The sequence below is a fragment of the Plecotus auritus genome (assembly GCF_963455305.1).
Source record: "Plecotus auritus genome assembly, chromosome: 2".
NCBI lineage: Eukaryota > Metazoa > Chordata > Mammalia > Chiroptera > Vespertilionidae > Plecotus > Plecotus auritus.
This window is the reverse complement of record NC_137771.1, coordinates 219,748,079-219,774,299: the sequence shown is the minus strand read 5'-3', so window position 1 is coordinate 219,774,299 and position 26,221 is coordinate 219,748,079. Positions and strand designations below refer to the sequence as shown.

The following is a 26,221-nucleotide window of genomic DNA, read 5'->3' as shown; positions in this document are numbered from 1 at the left end:
AGACTATGAGAGAAAGGGAAGTGTTAGCTCTGGTTGCCTCTGGGTAGTGAGACAAAATGGTGTTTTTCTGTATTTGTAATCTCTTTATGATGAGCATGTATCTTTTTTGTTTAAGGAAAAATAAAATTTTCTGAAGGCACCTCCAGCCCATCTGGGGCGGGTGGCCCCTGAGCGAGAGCAGCCTTCCGCTCAGCAGACTCCCATGATCCTGCCCTGGAGAAGTTCAGGCCACACAAAGCTGCCCCGGCGTGAGCAAGGTGGACGTTTCTTTCCATTGTGTAGACAGTGTGCTCTCGCCGAGGTCGAATGAGCAGGTCACAGCCTTGCACGCGGATCTGACCGTTTGAACAGGGTGCCCGCAAGCTGGACGCCGCAGCACCAAGCCCCAGGGCACAGGGAGAAATGCCTTCAGCACAATCCGGAGGAAATCATTGGCAGGAAGATTACCCGTACAATTAGTTTATAAAAATCGTATAAAGTAGGTGGGGGAAACGAAGAAAATATTGGAAGAAACCCTAGAACAATCACTGAGAAGTATAATTTCTGAATTTTTTTCAAACGCTTCCTTACGATGGTTGTACACGTTTGTATGTTTTTAAAGGATAAACCATTTAGGCTGATTTTAGACAAGTGTCAACAGCTCCAGCTCCAGCAAAGATCTTCTGGGACCTTCTCTGAGGCAGGGGTGATCTGACCACATCTGGAACCCACCCACACAGGATCTTGAATACATATATTTGTTGACTTTGTTTTCTCACGGTAAAAATTGAAATGTCTTTTCCAAATATGTATTTGACTAAACTGAAGATATATATACATGAAAAATAACTCATAAATCCGACAAAGCAAAGGATTTGAAATCAATGGCATCTCATTTGTAGGAAGAGTTAGTATGGGGATTGGTAAACATGCAGATTAGTTCCACAAGAAGATTCTGGATTGGAAGCAACCAAAACACGTTTCAAGGAAATTCATTTGGGGTGACGGTTCTTTTTCAGACATCTTAAACTCAGCTGCACTTTTGTTCTCCTGGGCGCCAGGAGCACAGTCCCCGCGAACGGGAAATACCTCCTTCAGCGGAGCAGTGTCCTGGGCTCAAAACTGCTTCAGACCAGACTCTTTCTCTCAGTGACTCACTCCTGAGCTGGAGGAGACCCCGGCCTCCACTCCAGCCCTGGGCCCGCCCCAGCCTCCTCCTCCAGCCGCTCCTCCTCCCTCGGCCCCTCCCTCCCTCCTTCCCGGGCAGTAACTCCAGCAAGAGCAGAGACAACTTTTCTCTCTCTCTCTGGCTGTCTTCAGCCCACCCTGACCCCTGCCCTCGCTCGATGGTGACACGCAGGCCGGGGACATGAGGCTGGCCCACGCTCTGCTTCCCCTGCTGCTGCAGGCCTGCTGGGCCACCGCGCAGGACCTCCCGGCAGCCGAGAGGGCCATTGCCTTCCAAGGTGAGTGGACTTGCCACCTCTCCCACTGTGCTTCTGCTGCTGGTGAGACAGGGCTGGGACCTGGCTTCTTCCCTTGACTTGAGAGCTGTAGATGGGCCTCGCTGGATGCTTGAAACTCCCCAGCTCAGTGTCCAGTTCCCCGGGATCCTCCAGCAAGGCCCTGGGCTATGGGCACCACGGGCGAGTCCAGAGGGCCTGGTGGGAGAATGAACTTCATTTGGGTCCCAGCCTCCAGCACCCCGTGAGCGGCTGTCCTGGCCATCGAGTGCTGGTTTTGCTCCATCTCAGTCAATCCCATTCGATTCCTTGCCTGGCAGTCAGTCAAGAAACATGGTTACCTGTTCATACGCACCTTTTTCTGAAGCTCATGCCCCTGGGACTTTTAAATTCAACTCGGACACCTAGTGAGAAAGCAGCCTTAGCTGTCCAGGGCGGGGCTGCCTGCCTTCCGGAGGCCTGGCAGGATTCTCAGGACCGAATGCGGGGGTTCTCACGGTCACCCCACCCCATCGCTGGGTGCCAGCTTTCCTTGATGAGGCCACTTGGTGCAGTGGGAGTGGCTGCCTGGGGAGGTGGCTGGTGGGGTGAGAGGGGCTGGAAGGGAAAGTGGGTACAGATGGCCTCAGTGTGGCCTCAGGGCACAGGGCATGAGCTGACTGTCTCCTCTCCCTGGCCCAGACTGCCCTGTGGACCTCTTCTTTGTGTTGGACACCTCCGAGAGCGTGGCCTTGAGGCTGAAGCCCTATGGGGCCCTGGTGGACAAGGTCAAGGCCTTCACCAAGCGCTTCATCGACAACCTGAACGACAGGTAGGAGGGCATGCCTTGAGCTCTCTCCTGCATTTCTACAGCCACTCAGAGGAAAGGCCAGCGGGCCCAGGGCACCGGCCAGCCTGGTGCCATGCCTGCCACAGCCCAGAAGGCAGAGCCAGTCTCAACTTCCCTACCTAAGAAGGGAAGTGTTGGTCTGGCCACTCGAGTCCCTTCCCAATGTCCTCGGTGGTTCAGATGGGCCAAAGAAGGGCTTGAGGTGGGCCAGGCTACTGGGAGGGCACTAGTCAGCAGGGAGGGCCAAAGGGCCAGAGCTGTGATGTGGGGCTCCTGTCACCCCAATACATACAGGGAACTGCCTCCCAGACCAAACTGAGCAGGTTTAGGGAGTTGGCCTGAGGCCCTGACCGAGCCTGGAGGGGGCGCACCTTGCCAACCATCTGGACACTAGCCGCTGCCCACATGACTGGTCAGAGCCTGTGTGCAGATGAAATGTCCCAGTGTCCCCAGTGCTGCAGACAGAGGGGCCTGAGAGGGCTGCCAGCTTGGTTGTCTGGGTTTGGGCATGGCACACTTCATTCGTTCACTCTCACTCATGGGTGTGACCAATCAACAGCACTGGGAAGGTGGGGTGGGGAGAGCCTGGAGCAATGGGTGTGGCCAAGGACAGGACACACCCACAGTGAAGGACAGAGCAGAGGGGGGAGGGGCACAGGTCAGAACCCAACTCTTCCTCACCCATCTGTGCAGGGCCCCATCCCTAGACCCTCTCTGTCCCTGCTGACCTGCTGACCGGCCCGAACCTCCCGTACCAAAAGGGGCTGCAGGGTCAGAGGGCGTGGCTGCCCAATGCAGAGCATTATGATACCTGAAGCCCCGCACTTACCCCAAATGCCCAGGTGCTGGGGGCCGTGTGGACGGTGCCTGGGGAGGAGCGTTGGGGCAGCCATGTGGGCCGCCATCTCCCTCCATGTGCCTTGGCCCCCTACTCAACCTCCTGTGACTCAGTTTCCCCACCTGTGAACTGGAATAGGCTCCTCTTGCGGTTGTTACGGTTAGCATGACCACAGGAGCCTCAGTCACTCCATCTGCTTAATGGGCTGCCTGGCAGGCCACCCCCAGCCTGGGCAGAACAAAACTGAGAGCGTCAGGGTCCAGGTGCACACAGCAGAAGAGGCACCCAGTCAGATCATGGGGACCCCTCACCAGTGTCCTGCTTAGAGCTGGCCTTGCCCAGTCCCCCTAACCTACACCACCTCTGCCCTCCCCATTGCGGGGTCTGCCCCCATCGTCCCACCCATCATTGTCCAGGCCCACAGCTTCTCAGCCGAAGTCCCTGGAGATCAGGCGCCGAGGCTGTTGTTGGCTGGCTGGAGCCGGTGCCTCCTGACCTTGCGGGCCTTCCCAGGCTTGGCCACCAGGCCAGGCAGCAGGCGTCTTAGGGCCTCTGGGGCGGAATGGGCCGGGGTGCTGTTCCATCTGTGAAAGGCGGTCACCTTGCGCTGGACGGACAGCCCGGGAGCGGGAGGCCGCCCAGGTGCCGGTGAACACGGGCGTGACCGGAGCTCATGCTCACCCCTCGCGCCCGCAGGTACTACCGCTGCGACCGCAACCTGGTGTGGAACGCAGGTGCGCTGCACTACAGCGACGAGGTAGAGATCATCCGCGGGCTCACGCGCATGCCCAGCGGCCGCGACGAACTCAAGGCCAGCGTGGACGCGGTCAAGTACTTCGGCAAGGGCACCTACACGGACTGCGCCATCAAGAAGGGGCTGGAGGAACTGCTGGTGGGGTGAGCACCCCCCCACCCCTCACCAGGCCTGTGCACACGTGGGCCTCGGTCCCGGACATAATTCCTGCCTCTGGGAGCCACCCAGGCCCCTGTCCCCGGAGGGTTCCATCTCCCAGACCCACGTATGGTCACTGCGCCCAAACTCGCCAGGTGCCTGGGCTGCCCACTGGCAAACCAAGCTCTGGTGCCCAAGATCCCCCAGGACCAGTCCCGTGGCCAAGGGGATTGTGCTAGTGACCGCTGCCCAGCCTGCACTCATGGCCACCAAGGGTCACTCTGAGTCCCTTCATCCACCCCTCCACCCCCCCTCCCGCCGCCGGAGCTGTCCCCTCTCTCAGCCAGTGAAAGCAGAAGGGCCTGGAATGCCCCATCACTGCCACCCTTGGGCCAAGCAGAGGTGCTGTCTGCAGTCAGGGACACGGAGACAGAGAGAAACAGAGAGATGTTAGAAGACAGGGACAGAGAGCCCAGTGGTGAGGCTCAGTGGTAGAGCGTTGACCTGAACTAGGAGGTCACAGTTCAATTCCTGGTCAGGGCACATGCCCGGGTTGCAGGCTTGATCCCCAGGATGGGGTGTGCAGGAGGCAGCCAATCAATGAGTCTCTCTCATCATTGATGTTTCTATCTCTCTCTCACTCTCCCTTCCTCTCTGAATCAATAAAAATATATTTAACAACAACAACAAAAGACAGGGACAGAGAAGGTGACACAGAGGGAAGGGGTCCCTGTAAGAGCATCCCTTCGCTGGCTGTGCACACTACGTGGAATCTTTGCAGCGGTGAGCAGGCAGCAGCCACCTGTCCAGAGAGAGGGTTGGTTCCTGGCTGCAGCTCAGCCCAGCCACAGCCCCCGGTGCCCCCACTCACAGAGGGCATACCTGCAGCCGACCCCCACCACCCACTGCCTGTGATTGAGGCTCCAGGTCAGGACACCTCAGGGTGCGTGAGGACCCGTGGCTCTCCCTGGCTGTATGTGCATTTGCCAAAATAGTCTTCGAGGGAAATGTGACCCCACAAAACTCTGTTTTCTGCTTAATGTCTGTTTTTATGATCCTACTTTATAGCAGGATCAACAAAGAAAAACATTATTCAGTGTAACAGGTAACACGGCTTTGCAGAGCTGGGTCTGGGTCTGGGTCTCCTTCGGGGTGTCTGCCCCCCCTTACCTCCCAGCACCAGGTCTCAGCTCTCCAAAGGGGCCCTGTGCTGTCAGGGTGAGAGGTGGCCGGAGGGAGCCAGGCTGAGTCCCACGCTGCCCACCCCCTGCAGGGGCTCCCACCTGAAGGAGAACAAGTACCTGATTGTGGTGACCGATGGGCACCCCCTGGAGGGCTACAAGGAGCCATGCGGGGGCCTGGAGGATGCTGTGAACGAGGCCAAGCACCTGGGCATCAAAGTCTTCTCGGTGGCCATCACGCCTGACCACCTGGTAGGAGCCCCGTCCTGGGCCTATGGCCTGGGCGGGGGCGCAGGACACAGCCTGTGGGCGCAGAGACCAGGGCGTGGGGAGGAGCAGAGACGGGGAGGGTCTGCACTCCCAGCCGTCATCGCCACCCTGGTTCCTGCCATCGCCCTTGTGCTTGCTGTGCCCACCCCAGGAGCCACGGCTGAGCATCATCGCCACAGACCACACGTACCGGCGCAACTTCACGGCGGCGGACTGGGGGCAGAGCCGCGATGCGGAGGAGGTCATCAGCCAGACCATCGACACCATCACCGACATGATTGTGAGTGGCCCCGCACTGTCACCTCCCGTGTCCGGGTGCTGGGAAATCCTGTGGCCGCAAATGTAAATTCATTTGACTTTTTCATTTCATTTTCAGAAAAATAATGTGGAACAAGTGGTAAGAGCCCCTCCCCCACTTCTACCCTCCCCCACTGCCCAGGGGTCACCACTGGCCCCTCCCTCCCAGCTGGGCGCCCAAGCCGAGCGCTCTGAGCACCCGCGGGCATCGGGGTGCGGCAGCTGCGCCTCGGCTTTCTGATGTGTCACTCTGTCCCTTCTCCGGCAGTGCTGCTCCTTCGAGTGCCAGGTGAGTGTGGGCCCCCCGCCCAGCCCTGGGGCCTCCTGGGAGGGTCTGTCTTTGTCTGACTCTTCTCTCTGCCGTGCAGCCCGCCAGAGGACCTCCCGGACCACGGGGTGACCCAGGGTACGAGGTGAGTGTCTGCGCCCCACCCTTGCTTACGTCCAGAAAAGAGGTGTTGAGTAAGCGTGGGGGACGTGTCCCTGCAGCCTGGCGCCCAGGTGTGAGGGGCACGGTGGTCCCCAGGCAGCTGTCCTGAGCACCCACCCTGCACCTGCCACTGGGCTGGGTGTGGGGATGGTGAAAGTATCCCTCCCTGAGCGGTGCCCCAGCCATGGGGAGAGAGTCCAGGCACAGGGACCCCCAGGCCGAAGGGGTGGCCCAGGGCTGGCGTGGGGGGCGGGGGTCTGACAGCACCCTTGCCTCCTCCTGTGGTGGAGGAGCTGGCCCTTTCGGAGTGTCGCCTGAGTGCTGGGCTCCTGAAGATGGGCCTCGATGGGGATGGGCATGCCCTTGGGTGGCTTACGCGGGGAGATTTGGAAAATCAAGATGTGTTGCTGGTATTTACAAATCAGGACGTTGCTCAGGAAAGTCCAGATTTCTGGCGTCTCCTAAAAAATGTCAGCTTCTGTGGTGTGGAGCCATGGGGCCACTGGCCACGGGAGCTGAGCCAGCCTCTCCCGGGGGTCTTTTTTTAAAATATGTTTTTTTTTATTTCAGAGAGAGGAAGGGAGAGAGAGCTAGAAGCATCAATGATGAGAGAGAATCATTGGTCAGCTGCCTCCTGCATGCCCCCTACAAGGGAAGGAGCCCAACACCCTGGAATCGAACTGTGACTTCCTGGTTCATGAGTTGACGCTCAACCACTGAGCCACACCAGCTGGGCTCCCTGGGGTGGCGGGGTCTTTGTGCCCATGCGGCGGCCCGCCTAGGAGGCCAGCACAGCAGCAGGAACGGGGCATAGGATGGTAGAGAGGAAAGATTCGGGGCCTCTGTCCAGCCAGCAGGGCAGCCCCACAGCCTGGTGGGGTGTGAGGGAGGGGTCACGTGGAACTGACCTCGCATGTCCCGAGATGGGCCACGGGTGGAGGGGAAGGTGCCTGAAGACCATGCAAGCAGGTAGGGCCCTTTCCGCAGCTTTGCAGAGACACGCGGGAAACTGCCCCTAACCTTCATCTGCTTTGTGTTCCAGGGAGAACGCGGGAAGCCAGGTCTCCCGGGAGAGAAAGGAGAAGCCGGAGACCCCGTGAGTGCCCAACGCCTGACCCTGGGGTGGGAACGCTGGGAGCCCGAGGCTGGGGGACCAGGCTACGGAAACTTCCAGAAGGATGGCTGGTGTCTGAGTGTCATGGTCACGGTCCTCAGAGGACATGGCCACATGGGCAGCCAGGGCCGGAGGGTGCACTGACGGACATCCCGTCCAGCATATCCCCCAGGGCGGGGCCCAGCCCTCAGGCCTCCCCACCAGCCCAGCCTGTGCTCCGTGGGGCAGGCCGGGGGTGGGGGGCGGGGGGCGCAGCAATGTCCTGCGCCCTCTGCCTCAGCCATGGCCAGTCTCCCACAGCCCATCCCTAGCTCCTCCTGGGGGCCCTTGACCTCCCCCTCCCCTCCCCAGAGCTTCCCTGAGGAGCTCCCCAGGAGTGGAGGTGGGGCCTTCACAGCAGGGCTGCTCCCTCAGGTGCCAGCCAGCAGGGGGCAGGGGCCAGCGGCCGGCAGTCCGACAGCCCAGTCTCTCTGACGGACGGGCCTGCATGGAGTGGGCTACAGGAGGCTGGGTGGGGGCTGCCCTGCCCCCCGGGGTGTCTAACGCGCACCCTCCTTTGTGTTTCAGGGAAGGCCCGGCGACCTGGGGCCCGTTGGCTACCAGGGCATGAAGGTATGTCTCCCCTCCCTCCCCAGCAGCCTCTTCTGGGGCTGAGCCAAAGTGCAGCCGAGCTCCCCCAGGGCATCGGGCGTGGCACACCAGTAACAGCCCCCTCTCCTCCTCTGTTTGCTGTGTAGGGAGAAAAGGGAAGCCGAGGGGAGAAGGTGAGTGAGGCACACCTTGGGTTGTGCAGCCCCCCTCACCTGGACAAGGACGACATTGCCCGTCCCCAGTGTGGCTGGGCCCCATCGAGCTGGTGGGGGGTTGGCTGGTGCGACGCTTCCCAGGGATCTGGGAGGCCCACCCCCTCCTTGCTGTCCTCCTCCGCCTCTCTGGCCAATTTCTGGGGAACTTTCCCCATGATGGGGGCGGGGGGGGGACCACTGCCCTCACCCTTCCTTCCTGTCTCTACAGGGCTCCAGGGGACCCAAAGGTTACAAGGTGAGTTTGGCGGTGGGGACGTATGTTCTGCGCGTGGGTGGGTGCTGTCTGACCTTCATCTGACCCTTTGGTCTTTGCACCTCACAGGGCGAGAAGGGCAAGCGAGGCATCGACGGTGTGGACGGCATGAAGGTAACCCCCAGGCAAGGGAAAGGGCTGGTGGCCAGGGCCACAGGTCAGACAAGGGACGGTGGGCAAAGCCAGTTATCTCTCCAGACATCGGCAGGTAGGGACCATGTGGGCACTTCCGGGCATTTGGAGGTAGTGGGGAAGGTAGGAGATGTTTCCTGCGGAGCCCACGGTCCCAGTGGACCCCAAGCCACCTGGCCAAGCTCAGGGTGTCTTCTGGAGTGGGGCTTTCCTGGGAGGGGGTGGGTGAGCCAGAATCAAAAGACTGGACCACCAAACCTGCCTTCCTCCTTCCAGGGGGAGATGGGGTACCCTGGCCTGGCAGGCTGCAAGGGCTCGCCTGGATTCGATGTAAGTCACTTTCACTCACTGATACTTTAAGATGTAAGTTCTCAGGTGTGAGCACTGGCTCATACCCTTCTGTCTCTCAAGAAGTCACCAGAGGGCTTGGTTAAGACCCTGGACTGACCTCTGCCATCTTCTCACCAGGGTGTCCAAGGACCCCCGGGGCCCAAGGGTGACGCAGGCGCATTCGGACTGAAGGGAGAAAAGGTGGGTGCCGTGAGCCCCCTGGGGCTGGGTCTCGGCTTCATTGGCTGCTCTGCTCAGTGGCAGGCGGGGGAGGCTGGGGCTGGAAATGGCAGAAAACAAGGGTTATGGGTCACATCACAACTCAACTGATGGGCAGGTGAGTTTGCCCAAAGGGAGCACTCCCTGCCGCGTCACTGAGCCTCGGACCCTCCCGCCGCCACGCACCTGCCCTCTGCCTCAGGAGTGTCTGCACGACCTCCCTGCTCATGTGGAACCAGAACTTAAGAGCAGGCAGCGACGCTGATGGCGGCCAGGAGGCAGATCAGCGAAGCACAGATATCATGTTCGGGTTTGAGGCTGAGTTTTGTTGCTGGCGTTTCCTGGGGTTTCTCGTGGCCGCAGGAAGTGCTAGGAGAGACGGAGAAGCTGTGTGGACCCTGCCCCACACGCTCCAACCCTAACCGCATGGGTTTCCGGGAATGCATTTTCGGGTATCACCTTCCAGCTCACAGCCGAGTTCCCGGAAACTGGGCCTCACTAATGAGAACCTGGGTTGTCCCTGCGAGGAGGGGGAAGCGACTGGGGCGGAGTTGTGCAGGGGCACGGGAGAACCGTGGGGCTGGCCGGGAAGCAGCCTGACGTCCGGGTGAGCAGGGCTGGCACGGAGTCTCTGGTCCCCCCAGCAAGGACAGGCGGGGCTGACCCTTCTGGTTTTTCCAGGGTGAGCCTGGAGCCGATGGGGAGCCTGGGAGGCCAGGGAGCACAGGGAGCCCTGGAGATGAGGTGAGCATTCACGGGGCACCTACCCCACCCTCCTTCCACCACAGCCAGGGTGGGGCCCAGGCCCTGGGAGGGGCCGCCAGGACCGGGCCAGCCGCAGTCCGGGCATTGGCCAGGCCAGAGATGGACGAGTGTGTATTGTTCTCCCCAGGGAGACCCCGGAGAGCCTGGTCCCCCAGGAGAGAAGGGCGAGGCCGGCGACGAGGTGAGCACCCACATTTGGCCTCTGCTCTCTGTTCCTGAGACTCAGGCTGAGTTCCCATCTCAAACTAACACTTCTGTTCATTCCTCTCCGTCCCAGGGCAACGCAGGACCAGACGGCCCCCCCGGAGATAGGGTGAGTCCAGCGGGGTGGGCTCTGGGCTCTGGGCCTCATTGCTTTGTGCCAGACGTGGCCACATCGCCAGCCAGGGGCCTGCTGGGGTGTGGGGATCGGTCCTGTGCCCAGCCCTTGGATCCCTCCCACATCGAGGAGTCTGGAGCTTCAACCTCACCTTCTGCTTCTCTCCACACAGGGTGGCCCTGGGGAGAGAGGACCACGGGGGACCCCAGGCGTGCGCGGCCCGAGAGGAGACCCAGTGAGTCACCGTGCATTAAGCTGGGACCCCACTTCGCTGGGGGGACAGACTGAGGACAGGCTGTCAGAATTGCAGGACACATTCCTTTGGCCCCTAGATTTCTGTTTCAGCTCCTGCCCTCAGCCCCTCCCAGACCTCAGGGAGCCAGGCCTGGGAGGAGGCAAGCAGGGCAAAGGGCAGGGTCTCGCCCTCATCACCCAGGACCAGCTCCCACGGAAACGGCCACCTAAAACCACAGGGAGACAGTGGTTCGCTCCCTGAGGTTTTGTCAGGTGCATGGCGTTTTCTTCAGGACTCTGACTGCGGGGTCAGGGATGCCCTCCACAGCAGCACCTTCTGGCCCGTGTCTTCCCCTCAGGCTACCTGTCTGTCCCTTACCTAGCTGTCACTTATCTTCCCTGGGACGTGGTTTCCTTAGCCCCGAGCCCTGCCCCACTCGCCAGGGCTTTTCTAAATCCCTGCAGCCTCCCACAACAACTCCCTAAACATTTCTGCAGACAGAGCTTGCGTTCTTAGGAATAACTTTTCTTTGTTAAAACTTCAAGAGCAGGAACAGTGGGAAGCCGCTCTGCACAAGCCTGTGGCTGGGGCTGCTGGTGGCCCCGTGGTTGAGTGGCATGGTTTTGCTAGACCTAGACCTGCCTGATTTGTGGGGGACAGGCCCCACCCCCCATCCGGAGTTAGGGGAAAGGGTGCTGAGCTCGCAGCCTCAGATGTGGGCTGGGCCGTCCTCCCCCTCCTCCCCGTGGGAGGCTGAGGGGCAGGTGCGTGTTCGGGAGCCCAGTGGGGAGAGTGAGTTTACTGTGAGGCCCCAGGCGGGGCTCGGGGGAGGGGGAGACATTAAAGCAGGGGTAACTTGGCTTTGACCCCCTTCCAAACCCACCCCTTTGAGATCAGGAAATGGGACCAAATCCAAGCCAGGCCTCCAGGAAGCACCCCTGGCAGACAGGGTCAGAGCACCTGGGATGGGGCTCCGCTCCCAGGACCCCGCTCATGAGCAGCACAGGGACGGCCTTGGGCCCCAGGAGGAGCTGCAGGCCCTCTTGCTGGGCCTCCTGAAACCAACACGTCACTGCACAGCTGAGCACATGGCCACAGCTGTAAAAACGTGGGAAGGGTGAGAAGAATGAGGCCCGGGCGCACGTGGACAGCTCTAGCCCCCCAGGCCTCGCCCTTCCCGGCCTCCACCTCACCGCCTTATTCCTCCCCAGGGTGAAGCTGGACCCCCAGGTGACCAGGGACGAGAAGGCCCTGTCGGTGTCTCCGGAGACCCGGTAGGAAACCCGGCGGTGTGAGGGGGTGTCCATGTGTGAGGAATCTGTGGGGAGGTCTCTCTCCCAGGGGGGATGACCTGGGAGACCTCGGGATATGGGGGTATGGAGCCAGCTGCCGGAGGCTGGGGCAGCTGGAGCAGCAGAATGGAGATTGATGAGGGGGGGCCCAGCCCCTGTGGCCCCAGATGCCCGGCACTCACAGAGGGACCCCTTTGCCATCTGGTGGGCATTTGGCAGGACACAGAGCTGAGTGAGCAGACTCCCACTTCGCCCCCAAGCTCTGCCCTCAGAGTGGGTGGGGAGGGGCACCCTGGCTTGGATGGTGCTAGAGGAGGGATGTGGGGGGTGGATGCCAGTAATCACATGGAAGGGGGTGGCAGAGCTGGCAGCAGAGGGAGCCCAGGGCCCTGGGCACAACCCCCGCCCTTGTCTGGCAAGGCTGGGTCACTGGGGACGGAGCCCTGGATGGAGGTGCCCCACATTAGAGGCCCAGGACACACAGGCAGCAGGGGGAGGGGGGGGACTCACTCAGCTTCTGGAGCCCAGGTGTGAGATCCAAAAGCTGAGCATCAATTTGGGCGTGTAGGGCATAGAAGGTTCCAGAATTCCTGGGTGCAGCCTTCCATGGCCATGCTGGGGAAGGGGGAAGGGGAGGAGAGTGGGACCTGAGGAAGCAGAGGTCTGGCCTGCCCTTGGGCTGGGCTGGAGAGGAGTCGGGAAGGGGTGCAGACCTGCCCTGTACCTCTCACTTGCCCACGTGTAAACTCACTGAGTGGCCCGTCTCTCCTTCAGTGAACACATGGGTTTTCCCCAGTATTCGGCTTTACAGGAAAATACTGTCATAAATATCCACACCCGTCTTCGCACTGTCAGCTCCTCTGTCTCTCCATTTGTCTGTTTGCCCATCCACCCATCTATCCATGATCTATCTTCTTTGCCATTTATCTAAGATATATCATCCATCCATTATCTATTACCTATCTATCCATTCAACCAGCCAGCCACCCATCTACCTATCCATCCGTTATCTGTTTATCCATCTCTGTCCATTATCTATTATCTATCACCTATTCATCATCAGTTTATCATCTATCTATGCCTATAATTTATCCCTCCATTCATCCATCTCTCCATCCACTCATTCATCCATCCATTCATCCATCTTTCATCCATCTTGAAATACATCCAAGACTATACCCAGAATGTAAATTCTTTGAAGAACTTCTTGGCCAAATAATGTGTGTGTGTGTGTGTGTGTGTGTGTGTGTGTGTGTGTGTGAGAGAGAGAGAGAGAGAGAGAGAGAGAGAGAGAGAGAGAGAGAGAATTGCCAAATACTTCTACCTCTGTCTAGCTTACATTCCCCTCAGGAGTGTACAGTGGAGACTGTACCTACCCTTTTGGCATGGGATCTCAGACTCTGAATGTGCATTTTAGCTCCTCAGGTGAAAACCGTGTCCTCTCTTCATGGGAAAGCTGAGCCTGGTCCCGGGTGTCGCCGCACCTGGCGCCTTCCCCCGCTGGAGCCTGTGTCGCAGGTTGCTGTGATGAGCCTGCAGGCACTTTTCAGATCTGTGGTGTGGTGCTGCTCAGGGTGTCCTGCCCATTTACAGGATTCCAAATACGCCCACCCCTCTTACTGTATTTTTTGTGTATATCTTTGACTCCTTTGGAGCATAGAGGAGTTAGCAAAAGTAGGTTTACAACTGTGAGTACACGAAACACAGAATTTATTCTTGCACTATTAGTTATTATTGCATTATTTGTATCACAACTGTAAACCTATTTTGCCTGCCCCTGGATATTGTATGGTTAGAAGCAAGCCCGTTGTTACAACACAGTTTCTCCATTACAATGCACTTTCTTCCTCTATGTCCACCCCTTGTCCATGGGTCTTTCTGGAACTGCTGTATCATGCCCCTGGTCTTCCTATTTCTGCTGACACAGCCCAACGTGCCTCCACGCACTGGGGCCAGGACCTCGGGCCGCAGCTGGACGCGTGCGTAGCTGTGGCAAGGGCAGCAGTATGCCCGCTGCCTCCTGGCTGCCCATGGTTGAGGGAACAGGCTGGGTAACGGGGGGCTGCACACAGTTGTGCAAGGACCTTGTCCGAGAAGGACCTCTTCTGGACACACCCACCTGACAACAGGGCCTCAGTGCAGGGTCTCAGCGGGGCGCATGGGGGCCAGCAGCTCCGTGAACAACGTGCACTTGTCCTCCTTCCTCCAGCCTGGCCGGGGATGTCTGTGAAGTGCTCAGGGGACCCCAACCTTGGGCTCAGAAGGGCAGGTGATGTGCCTCCACTCCAGGGAGGGCGTGTGGAGCAGGCCAGCGGTGAAGCCAGGAGGGCTGGTGTGGGCAGAGAGAGGGTCCAGCGGGCATGTCCATCTCTCTGCAGGGTGACGCGGGCCCCGTTGGACCTAAAGGGTACCGAGGAGACGAGGGGCCCCCGGGGCTTGAGGTGAGTAGCCTTGACCCAGGAGGGGCCGACCCTGACCCCAGACCCCCTCCCCTCCACCAGCACTTCCCTGGGAGAGCCCCCTGAGCCATTAGCGCATATGAATGTTTCATTTCACTTCAGTACTTGTGACTTTTAGAACATTTGGAAAACGCATAAAAAATAAAAAAAAGAATTGAAATTTAAAATAGTACCAACCGCCCTAACTGGTTTGGCTCAGTGGATAGAGCATCGGCCTGCGGACTCAAGGGTCCCAGGTTCGATTTCAGTCGAGGGCATGTACCTTGGTTGCGGGCACATCCCCAGTAGGGGGTGTGCAGGAGGCAGCTGATCGATGTTTCTCTCTCATCGATGTTTCTAACTCTCTATCCCTCTCCCTTCCTCTCTGTAAAAAATCAATAAAATATATTTTAAAAAAATAAAATAAAATAAAATAGCACCAACCATGATAGACCAACAACACTAAATAAATACAATAGTACCACCCAGAGATGAAGAACATGAGCATTTTGGCTTATCTCTTTCCAAGTTCTTGTTCTTCCTTTGCATGTTATGCCTTACAGACTTCACAAGGTCTGTTTTTATTAATTTTTATTGTCGGCATTTCCCTAAAACCCTAACAATTTTTCAAAACACTGTTGACACATGCTTGGAGCCACGCCTATGTTTGGGTCCTTTTGTTTCTCCGAACGCCCTTGTTGGGCTCATGGGCTGTTCCGGATTCCCCGTGGGTCCCTGTCCATTTTCCGTCATGTCCCAGGTGCCCCTGGGTGAGTCACAGGCGGGAGGTTGGACTCTGAGCCCCAGGACCATAGGTTTAGAATCCTTCTTTTAATCACTGCCCAGCTGCTATTTTATCTATTTTTAACACATTATTTATTGTGGACAGTATTATAGATGTCTTCCATTTTCACCCTCTTTCCCCGCCTCCGCCCAGCCCCACCCCCAGGTCTTCCCCACCCTGTTGTCTGTCTATGGGCTGTGCATTTGTCTGCTGTTTTATTTGATTCTCCCTCTTGTTTTCCTTTGCAAGACCTCATGCCCCAGACCTGCCTCGCTCCTCCTCAGGTGCCACTTATTCTTGCCAAACCTACTCCTCTCCTCCTTAGGGTCCCAGAGGTGCCCCAGGGCCTGCAGGACCCCCTGGAGACCCCGGACTGATGGGTGAAAGGGTGAGTGATGGGCCCAAGGCACAGAGTCGTGGAGGGGCTGACACCTGGTTGGTTGCCTGAGACCCTGGGAAGCCCTGGGTTCGAGCCCCAGGCTCATAAGGCCTAAATGAAGGTCCTGGTCTGGTAACTGGGCGGGGGCATCCTCCGCAGGTGGCTGTCCCCTCAGTCACTGCGGTCACTGCCGCCTGCTCCCGGGACCGGGGAGAAGTAGGCCTGGGGCCCCCAGGGCAGTCCGGGCAGGGAGACGCCTTCCAGGCTGATGAGGGACTCAAAAGCGCCACCCCTGTGCCCACGCTGTCTGGAGACGTCCAGGCCGGCATGGTTCCCACAGCGACAGGACTGGTCTCTCCCTCAGGGTGAAGATGGCCCCCCCGGAAATGGCACTGAAGGCTTCCCCGGCTTCCCTGTAAGTGCCCCACCCCCCACCCCCACCCTTTGGCCAGATGGACAACTTGGGCCTGCAGGCTGTACCAGGGATTGGTAGCTGGGATTGTCCAGCGAGTTGTACCAGGGATTGATAGCTGGGATTGTCCATGGGGCCCGTGTCAGAGCCGGGTGTGACTGTCCTGCCTTCCCCTGCAGGGCTATCCGGGCAGCAGGGGCCCTCCCGGGATAAACGTGAGTACATGCCCATCCCCAGGCTACTGGTATGTGCACACACGTACACACACACGCGTGCATACAGACGAACCTGTACACACGTACAGACACTCTCACATGGACAAACACACATGTGGGGCAGACAATATCTCCTTTGTCTTTTTCCTTTTGAAACTTATTCTTAAAAATGAAATGAAGTACATATAACTGTGCCTTAGTGAAGCTGATTTAAAATAGAAAAGTTGGTGAAGAAAAGGAACAGCCAGGACGCCTCTGGTGGACGAGTTGCCTTGCCATCCAAGGAGCTCGGCTGAACATCCATGGGAGACATGGGCCAGCTGCTGCCTCCCCGAGACCCTGGGCCGGGTCCCAGCCCAGCACATGCCCCTGCTCAGGGACTCTGCACCCCACTAACCCTGGGCTGGACCCCAGCCCAGCACATATGCCTGCTCAGGGACTCTGCACCCCACTAACCGTGGGCTGGACCCCAGCCCAGCACATACGCCTGCTCAGGGACTCTGCACCCCACTAACCCTGGGCCGGACCCCAGCCCAGCACATATGCCCCTGCTCAGGGACTCTGTACCCCACTAACTATGTGTTTCTTGTCCCCTTGCAGGGCACTAAAGGCTACCCTGGCCTCAAGGGGGACGAGGGAGAAGCTGGAGACCCCGGAGAGGACGTGAGTGCAGCCACCTCCCCTGCTCCCACACATTGGGAAATCCCGAGGGAGGACTCTGGGGGATGGTGGCTGTGTCTGTGACACAAGCTCTTTTCTTCCAGAACAACGACATTTCACCCCGAGGTGTCAAAGGCGCAAAGGGGTACCGGGGCCCTGAAGGCCCCCAGGTGAGTGGAGGCGTGGCTGGCCCAGGGGGACTGGTGGGGGGCGAACACACCTGCGACTCTGAGGCTATAATGGGTAGAAAGGGGTCTGGGGAGAGAAGGTGGGAATTGGGGAGCAGGTCTCTGGGGAAGTTGGGACTTTGACAGGTGGCATCAGAGGAGACAGTTCTGAGGGGCACATTGGGGGTGCTGAATGGGGAAAGAGAAGGGGGCCAGTCACTAGGTGACAGAGACAGAAGCACAGCAAAGCCCAGGGCAGGGCCCAGATGAGGTCTGGCACCCAGGCCTGGGGCCCCTGCCCACGGAGGAGGTGCCATTGGACTGGATGGGCAGTGAGCGTGAGCGGGCTGCACACAGCCAGCACACCCACTGGCACCAAGAAGAGACTGTGCTGACATGGTCGCATAATAGACGGCAGTTACTGGTTCTCCCCAGCCCTTCATGTGCAGAAGCCACCGCTGTCCCTGGCATTCAGGGGGCTCCTGCTGGGAGGTGGGGTCCCGAGGGCCAGGGGGGCTGGCCAAGAGCTCCTGTCAGACCCACAGTGCAGGAACCTGGCAAGCAGGGCCCCAGGGCAGACCCTGCAGCCCTCCTCCCATCTTCTCCCTGACAGGGACCCCCAGGACACACGGGACCACCAGGACCGGATGTAAGTGGGTGTCTGTGAACGTCCTCAGGGGCCAACCACTCAGGATCCCATGGGGGTGGAAACCCTTGGCAGCAACAGGGGGACATGCGATGGCCACTGGAGGGACATGTGACAGCCACAGGGGACATGATGGGCACAGGGGATCACGGCCACGGAGGGCACATGATGGCCACATGTCAGTGACCCCCTCAGATGCCCGTGCTCTGGAAGCAGGGGCCTAGGTCAGAGCAGGGCACACCCTGGACAGTGAAAGCCCCTGCCCACCCCCAGCCTGGCTGAGGTCCCCGGGAAGGTGACCCAGAGGGCAGGCCTCACCCAGCACCCGGGGCAGCCCTGGCTGGCTGGCTGGCCAGTCAGCCCATCATGCAAGTATCTTCTCCTCCTCAGGAATGCGAGATTTTGGACATCATCATGAAAATGTGCTGTGAGTGTCTCTACTTCGAATAACTATTGGAAAGAGCATGGGGCCGGGGGGCGGGGTAGGTGTGTGTCCCACCTGCGAGAATGTCCCTGGGGGCTGGGCCACTCTCAACCCCACTGCTGGCCTCCCTTCCCCTCCCACCAAGAGGCACCAGGAACCCTGGTGAGGGAGGCCCAGGAGGTGGGGAGCGAGTGGGGGGTTCACATAAGACTCGGGGTCTTACGTCATCTAATCTCCTCTTTCTCCTCTTCCCCAGCTTGCTGTGGTGAGTGTCACTCTCTAACTCGTGTGGTCTTAGCTCTGGGGTAGACGGCCCTGTGGGTGGTGGGGCGCCCCCATACCTCCTCTGCATGGCATAGAGCAGCAGCTGCCCCTGCCCCCACCCCCTGCAGAGTGCAAGTGCGGCCCCATCGACATCCTGTTCGTGCTGGACAGCTCCGAGAGCATCGGGCTGCAGAACTTCGAGATCGCCAAGGACTTCATCATCAAGGTCATCGACCGGCTGAGCCGGGACGAGCTGGTCAAGGTGTGTCCCTGCCTGGACTCCACGCACTGGAAAAGGTGGTTCCCAGGAGGCAGGAGTCTTTCCTGACACCCAGCTGGAGAGGGGCCAGGTCCCGGGGGCTCTGGGAGACAGGGCATTGTGTTTCCCAAAGCCAAAACCCCAACCACCAGCTTGTGAGAGCCACTGCCAGGCCTGGCCTGGGACGGATGGAGGGTGAGGGGCAGCGGGGCACACCTGACCTTGGTGCCTGTCCCCGTGCAGTTCGAGCCCGGACAGTCCCATGCGGGCGTGGTGCAGTACAGCCACAACCAGATGCAGGAGCACGTGGACCTGAGGAGCCCCAACATCAGGAACGCCCAGGAGCTCAAGGAGTGAGTGCAATGCAGCCATATGTGCAGTTCCAAGAGCCCACCCAGCCTCTGCTCTCCCCCGACCCCAATGCTGACCCAGCCCCTGCAGCAGGCCCAGGCTCACCCCCGACCCCAATGCTGACCCAGCCCCTGCAGCAGGCCCAGGTTCACCCCCGACCCCAATGCTGACCCAGCCCCTGCAGCAGGCCCAGGCTCATCCCCGACCCCAATGCTGACCCAGCCCCTGCAGCAGGCCCAGGCTCACCCCCGACCCCAATGCTGACCCAGCCCCTGCAGCAGGCCCAGGCTCATCCCCGACCCCAATGCTGACCCAGCCCCTGCAGCAGGCCCAGGTTCACCCCCGACCCCAATGCTGACCCAGCCCCTGCAGCAGGCCCAGGCTCATCCCCGACCCCAATGCTGACCCAGCCCCTGCAGCAGGCCCAGGGTCACCCCCGACCCCAATGCTGACCCAGCCCCTGCAGCAGGCCCAGGCTCACCCCTGACCCCAATGCTGACCCAGCCCCTGCAGCAGGCCCAGGTTCACCCCCGACCCCAATGCTGACCCAGCCCCTGCAGCAGGCCCAGGCTCATCCCCGACCCCAATGCTGACCCAGCCCCTGCAGCAGGCCCAGGTTCACCCCCGACCCCAATGCTGACCCAGCCCCTGCAGCAGGCCCAGGCTCATCCCCGACCCCAATGCTGACCCAGCCCCTGCAGCAGGCCCAGGGTCACCCCCGACCCCAATGCTGACCCAGCCCCTGCAGCAGGCCCAGGCTCACCCCCAACCCCAATGCTGACCCAGTCCCTGCAGCAGGCCCAGGCTCACCCCTGACCCCGGTGCTGACCCAGCCCCTGCAGCAGGCCCAGGCTCACCCCCAACCCCAATGCTGACCCAGCCCCTGCAGCAGGCCCAGGCTCACCCCCAACCCCGGTGCTGACCCAGCCCCTGCAGCAGGCCCAGGCTCACCCCCAACCCCAATGCTGACCCAGCCCCTGCAGCAGGCCCAGGCTCACCCCCGACCCCAATGCTGACCCAGCCCCTGCAGCAGGCCCAGGCTCATCCCCGACCCCAATGCTGACCCAGCCCCTGCAGCAGGCCCAGGTTCACCCCCGACCCCAATGCTGACCCAGCCCCTGCAGCAGGCCCAGGCTCATCCCCGACCCCAATGCTGACCCAGCCCCTGCAGCAGGCCCAGGGTCACCCCCGACCCCAATGCTGACCCAGCCCCTGCAGCAGGCCCAGGCTCACCCCTGACCCCAATGCTGACCCAGCCCCTGCAGCAGGCCCAGGTTCACCCCCGACCCCAATGCTGACCCAGCCCCTGCAGCAGGCCCAGGCTCATCCCCGACCCCAATGCTGACCCAGCCCCTGCAGCAGGCCCAGGGTCACCCCCGACCCCAATGCTGACCCAGCCCCTGCAGCAGGCCCAGGCTCACCCCCAACCCCAATGCTGACCCAGCCCCTGCAGCAGGCCCAGGCTCACCCCCGACCCCAATGCTGACCCAGCCCCTGCAGCAGGCCCAGGCTCACCCCCAACCCCGGTGCTGACCCAGCCCCTGCAGCAGGCCCAGGCTCACCCCCGACCCCAATGCTGACCCAGCCCCTGCAGCAGGCCCAGGCTCATCCCCAACCCCAATGCTGACCCAGCCCCTGCAGCAGGCCCAGGGTCACCCCCGACCCCAATGCTGACCCAGCCCCTGCAGCAGGCCCAGGCTCACCCCTGACCCCAATGCTGACCCAGCCCCTGCAGCAGGCCCAGGTTCACCCCCGACCCCAATGCTAACCCAGCCCCTGCAGCAGGCCCAGGCTCACCCCCAACCCCAGTGCTGACCCAGCCCCCGTAGCAGGCCCAGGCTCACCCCTGACCCCAGTGCTGACCCAGCCCCTGTAGCAGGCTCAGGCTCACCCCCAACCCCAGTGCTGACCCAGCCCCCGTAGCAGGCCCAGGCTCACCCCTGACCCCAATGCTGACCCAGCCCCTGCAGCAGGCCCAGGGTCACCCCCGACCCCAGTGCTGACCCTGCTGTGGCCCCACAGAGCCATCAAGAAGCTGCAATGGATGGCGGGCGGCACGTTCACAGGCGAGGCCCTGCAGTACACCCGGGACCGACTCCTGCCACCCACTCAGAACAACCGGATCGCCCTGGTCATCACAGACGGCCGCTCGGATACCCAGAGGGACACCACACCCCTCAGCGTGCTCTGCGGCCCTGACATTCAGGTGGGGCCACGTCCACACCGCACACGGCCACCTTCGCTCCCTGCAGTGCGGGCACTCTCCCCACTGGGGCTGGCTGATGCGGTCCCTCCCCACAGGTGGTCTCCGTGGGCATCAAGGACGTGTTCGGCTTTGTCGCGGGCTCTGACCAGCTCAACGTGATTTCCTGCCAAGGCCTAGCCTCCCAGGGCCGGCCGGGGCTCTCACTGGTCAAAGAGAACTACGCCGAGCTGCTGGAGGACGCCTTCCTGAAGAACATCACCACCCAGATCTGCATAGGTGGGCGCGGGCGGGGCCAGCGGGCACGGGGCCCCACCCAGCTGGGCTGGAAGGGCATCACAGTGCTGGCCGCAGCCAGAGCTGCCGGGGTCAGACTTGGGCCCTCTCCCCACAGGGGGCTTGGGATCCGCATGCCTGGGACTAGTGTGGCACAGGGGCAGCACATCATGGGGCGTCTGCCCTGCAAACCTCTCTGAGCATCAGTTTCCCCATTCTCAGAGGGTCAAGACTCTGCCTCACCCCTCACTGGCTTGGTGTGAGGACCATGAAATAATGCCTGGGGGCCACTCCATCCCCTCAAAGATCCACCCTTGAATAAGGGGACACCCCTTCCTGGTGGGGTGGAGGGGCCAGGTGGGGTGCTGGTGGGGCATTCAGGGGCGCCGCCTATTTGCATGGCCACACTGTGCCATCCACGGAGATGCGCTGGTGTCATCTGGGGGAGGGGGCTACAGACCGACCAGTGGTCCCTGTGATCACTGGGTTCATGCCGAGTGGGGTCTTTCTCTTACAGACAAGAAATGCCCAGATTACACCTGCCCGAGTGAGTACCTGGGGTGTGGGCAGGGCGTTGGGGGGGGGGGCGGTGCCCAGTGGGGAAGGTCTGGAGATAACGACAGTCTGGTGGGCTCTGGCTCTCCCAGCCTCGGTGCCTCTGGCCGGTCCCCCACCCCTGGCCATGTTGAAGCCCTGCCATGTGCTAACGACCCCCCAACCCCTACCCGCCCGCAGTCACGTTCTCCTCCCCGGCCGACATCACCATCCTGCTGGACGGCTCGGCCAGCGTGGGCAGCCACAACTTCGAGACCACCAAGCGCTTTGCCAAGCGGCTGGCCGAGCGCTTCCTGACGGCGGGCCAGGCGGACGCGGCCCAGGACGTGCGCGTGGCCGTGGTGCAGTACAGCGGCACCGGGCAGCAGCAGCCGGAGCGCGCCGCCCTGCAGTTCCTGCAGAACTACACCGTGCTGGCCAGCACCGTGGACGCCATGGACTTCTTCAACGACGCCACCGACGTCAACGACGCCCTCCGGTACGTGACCCGCTTCTACCGCGAGGCCTCGCCGGGCGCCGCCAAGAAGAGGCTGCTGCTCTTCTCCGACGGCAACTCGCAGGGGGCCACGGCGGCCGCCATCGAGAAGGCCGTGCAGGAGGCCCAGCGGGCGGGCATCGAGGTCTTCGTGGTGGTGGTGGGCCAGCAGGTGAACGAGCCGCACATCCGCGTCCTGGTCACAGGCAAGACGGCCGAGTACGACGTGGCCTTCGGCGAGCGCCACCTGTTCCGCGTGCCCAGCTACCAGGCCCTGTTGCGGGGCGTCTTCTACCAGACGGTGTCCAGGAAGGTGGCCCAGGGCTAGCCGGCCTCCCCAAACTGAAACAAAGTGAAATGTGATGTAGAGCTTCCTGACCGACCCAATTAGCTAGGTTTTTTTAAAGGAAAAGCTTGGAAAGCTGCCATGTGAGCGGGTGTCTGCACCCCAGTCCAGGGGTCCTGCCACCTTCCCTCACACCTGAACCCGAGTTACATCCCGGACCGCCCGCAGGCTCCTGCCCCAGCCCATCAGGACCCCAAGACCTCACTTCTCTGGGGTGTCAGTTGCCCGCTGCCCCCACTCCCTTCAGTAACCCTACAGATCCCTCCACGTAACATCTCATTTACACTAAAGTCAAAGCCACTACTCAGTTTTCGGGAGATGACAGACTGCATTTCGCCCGGGCAGCAGGGTTGAGAGGACTTCCTAAACCCGTCATCAGAGGGTCGCGTCACTCTTCGCCTGGGCCTCGGCTCCCGAGCCTCAGCCTGAACTGAACGCTGCCCAGCACCTCCAGGGAGCAGCATTCAGTAGTGTCTCCTTGACCCCGTGTCCCGGCAAACCCCAAGAACAAAGGTGCTATCCCATCAACCCCCCCACCCATTTACGGTGAGGCCTGGCAGCCGGGCCACCCGGTGATGTGCCCAAGCTCTCTCCTCAGGGGAGTGAGTGGTTCTGCATCTTACTGAAAACCCTCTTTATTGGTTCGTTTTATTTTTTACTCCTTCCTGTGTTTTTCTCAACTGTGTTCCTCTCAGCAAAGTTTCCAAATAAAAGTTTCACTCTTTTCTTGGTGGTTGTCTTTCCGAGGAGTTAAAATCCCCACCGTTGCCCTAACTGGTTTGGCTCAGTGGATAGAGCGTCAGCCTGCGGACTGAAAGGTCCCAGGTTAGATTCCGGTCAAGGGCATGTACCTTGGTTGCAGGCACATCCCCAGTAGGAGGTGTGCAGGAGGCAGCTGATCGATGTTTCTCTCTCATTGATGTTTCTAACTCTCTACCAGGGGTCCTCAAACTTTTTAAACAGGGGGCCAGTTCACTGTCCCTCAGACCATTGGAGGGCCGGACTATAGTTTAAAAAAAAAAAACTATGAACAAATTCCTATGCGCACTGCGGGCCTGGGACGAGTCGGCTGCTAAGCAGGACAGGCAGTGGCACCCGGCGGGCCGGATAAATGTCCTCGGCGGGCCGAATGTGGCCCACGGGCCGTAGTTTGAGGATGCCTGCTCTATCCCTTTCCCTTCCTCTCTGTAAAAAATCAATAAAATATATTTTAAAAATAAAAATAAAAATAAATAAAATCCCCACGGTGTATGCACGTGGTGCCAACAGGGGGATATGGAGGTTAGGGCATCTGGTGGGATGCCCACCTCCGACTCAGTGCCAACCAGGAGAGTGGCTGCCTTGGCCAGACACCATCCATCCACCCCTCTTCTGGGCCCAGGGCACGACCCCAGTGGCATGAAAACCATCTATAGTTGGGGAGCAGCTGGGAGGGACCCCGACACCCTGGGCTGCAGAATCACAAGTGGGTTCAGCCTCAGGGGGCTGGGAGAGCTGGCCACCAAGAAGATAAAACCCCCAAAGGGCCACATGCTGACACCAAAACCACCCAGGAGTTCTGGAGGGTGGTAGGGACCCAGGAGGCCTCATGGGAAGGCAGACCCTGGGAGACTGGGCCCTAGATCCAGGGAGACAGCAATGGGACGTGCCTGCCCCCATCAGGGGAGTGTCTCTGCCTCAGGAAGGGTGAGGTGTAGGGGAGCTGAGCCCGTGCACACTCACGGGAGGAAATCACAGCCATTAGAATGCCATGCCCATCTCTCCCTGGCAGGGCTGGCAGGGGGCATGGGGAGGGTCTGGGTCCCGGCTAAGCTCGGCCAGCAGGTAAAGGAGGGCAGGCGTGCAGGACAGGACGCCCATGGCGGCAAGGCTTCCACTCAGTCCTCGCCAGGAGGGAGCCTGGTGAGTGTCCCTCGGGGGTGGCAGGGCACGGTGTCTGAGGGGACTGAGGGGACGCCCCTCGATCAGATGCCTCACAAACGTGGCCCTGAGAGCTGAGCTGCAGGAAAGCCATCGGTGGTGCAGGGGACGCTGCCCCAAATGCTCTCTGATTCCTGCAAAGAGCAGCACCCCACATTGAATTAGCCGGCGTCAGGCCCACTGACACTGAGGTGAGGGGTTCACCTCACCTCAGACGCCGAATTCACGTCACATGCAGACCTGCTAGGAGCCAGACGGCTGCGAGGTCGTCGTTCACGGGGCCCACATATGTGCCCAGCCAGCCCTGCGAGCCCCCAGCCGGAGGGGGTCCCCGCAGCGTGGATCGGTTGCCCGGGGCTGGTTACTTCCCCACTGCTCACAGCTGTGTAACCTTGTGCCCGTCACCTACCCCTTCATCTCAGTTTTCTCAACTGCAAAATGGGTTCATAACACCTTAGCGCCTGCCTGAGAGGGCTGTGGTGGGGCCCTGCGCCCTCATCGGAGCAGGCATCACGCACCTCCCTGCTTCAAGCCAGGCCAGCTGGGGCCTCCTGGATGTGCCAGGGGCAGGGAGGCCAGAGGGCAGCCTGGAGAGGGTGGCGTAGGGGAGGGTGGCTGGGCCTGGACGGGTGAGGAGGACGCCTGCCTCTCCCCAGCCTGCAGTGCACAGTCTCCTTCAGGTGGGTCTGGGGTTTCTCCTGCCCACCTGGGGGTGGCCACCCAGGGACCTCTTCCTGCTGGAAAGTGAGACTCAGAAATAGGCATTCCCCCTTTAAGAAGGAAGCGCTCCTATAATCCATCCGTGACTCATCTCTAACTGGAATCCTCTCTCTAACTGGAACCAGCTGGCTGAGAACACAAATCCAAGACCAGCAACACGCCTGCACGCTTCCTTCTCAGCCCCTCGCTCCCGCCCCCACAGGGAAAGATAAGGGTCCCTGCATGCTACGGAAGTCGGCTTTTTGAAATAGGTTATGAAGGAAACCTCAGGCCCATCACGCCCGAGTCCTTTCCAAGTTTGTAAGAGCAGTATTTTAGATCATGGCGCCCACTTTTTCCCAGCCCAGAATTGCAGGGGCAGTGCCCAGGCCTCTCTCCCGGGCCCTGCCACCCCACTTAGGGCCCAGGGGCTGCAGTTCCCTCCTTCTCCCTGGAAGGGCGTTCTTCGGAGGAAAGGGGGACCCCCAGCCCCCACTTTCTCCCCCATCAGGTAGCCCCACAGGCTGACCCCGGAAGCTCCCAGGATCCATCTGCCAGCGCTGGGGACAGGCAGCCCACCCCGTAATCTTTCCACGTGTGAGGGGCAGCCAGTCCTGCCGGGAGGGGTCCCCAGCCCAGAGTCCCTATCTCCAGCTACTTTCCAGAGAAACAGAGCTGGTGACATCAAGGGTGTGGTTGCTCTAGAAGTGAGGTTCTCCCCAGGGCAGGATCTTACAGGCAGGGGCTCCTCTGTCTCTTAGCTGCAAGATGGGGACACTTAGAGTCCCCTAGGGACAGGTCCACCTCCCCCGGTAAGACTGGATGCCTCCTTGGGGCAATGTAAGGTGAACACTACAAGACTACCAGAATGGCTGAAATTACACCAACACCAGGGATGGTCGGGAGGCTGTGAGCCTCACACGCTGCCATGGCTCTGTGAAACGGTACAACCACTTCAGCATCTCCAACAGTTCCTAAACCACACACGCACCTACCCTACAACTTCGCCACCTCCTCCCGAGAGTTGGACAAGAGTGATAAAAACCCTACAACTTCGCCACCTCCTCCCGAGCGTTGGACAAGAGCGATAAAAAAATAAACTCT

The 26,221-nt window shown here is 60.4% G+C and overlaps 1 protein-coding gene across 1 annotated transcript; it reads left to right on the top strand.

Annotated features, from left to right (window-relative positions):
• Positions 1-1,251: 1,251 nt before the first annotated feature.
• COL6A1 (collagen type VI alpha 1 chain) lies at positions 1,252-23,224 on the top strand. Its single transcript, XM_080657979.1, has 35 exons — positions 1,252-1,445; positions 2,124-2,253; positions 3,806-4,006; positions 5,275-5,434; positions 5,604-5,732; positions 5,829-5,849; positions 6,018-6,038; positions 6,118-6,162; positions 7,222-7,275; positions 7,861-7,905; positions 8,031-8,057; positions 8,308-8,334; positions 8,422-8,466; positions 8,761-8,814; positions 8,953-9,015; positions 9,715-9,777; positions 9,926-9,979; positions 10,076-10,111; positions 10,290-10,352; positions 11,564-11,626; positions 14,023-14,085; positions 15,192-15,254; positions 15,610-15,660; positions 15,837-15,872; positions 16,473-16,535; positions 16,637-16,702; positions 17,313-17,348; positions 17,736-17,772; positions 18,026-18,034; positions 18,162-18,295; positions 18,536-18,645; positions 20,666-20,849; positions 20,945-21,125; positions 21,640-21,669; positions 21,858-23,224. Exons 1-35 carry the CDS (start codon positions 1,349-1,351, stop codon positions 22,478-22,480), a joined length of 3,084 nt encoding a protein of 1,027 aa, XP_080514105.1. The 5' UTR covers positions 1,252-1,348; the 3' UTR covers positions 22,481-23,224.
• The last annotated feature ends 2,997 nt before the right edge of the window (positions 23,225-26,221 follow it).

What these genes read in the sequence shown, in the direction of transcription:
- COL6A1 (XM_080657979.1), top strand. Translation starts at nt 1,349, where the DNA reads ATGAGGCTGGCCCACGCTCTGCTTCCCCTGCTGCTGCAGGCCTGCTGG. An exon ending in AAGGCTTCCCCGGCTTCCCT is followed by an intron (nt 15,661 to 15,836) that starts GTAAGTGCCCCA and finishes CTTCCCCTGCAG; the next exon opens with GGCTATCCGGGCAGCAGGGG. An exon ending in GCCGGGACGAGCTGGTCAAG is followed by an intron (nt 18,296 to 18,535) that starts GTGTGTCCCTGC and finishes GTCCCCGTGCAG; the next exon opens with TTCGAGCCCGGACAGTCCCA.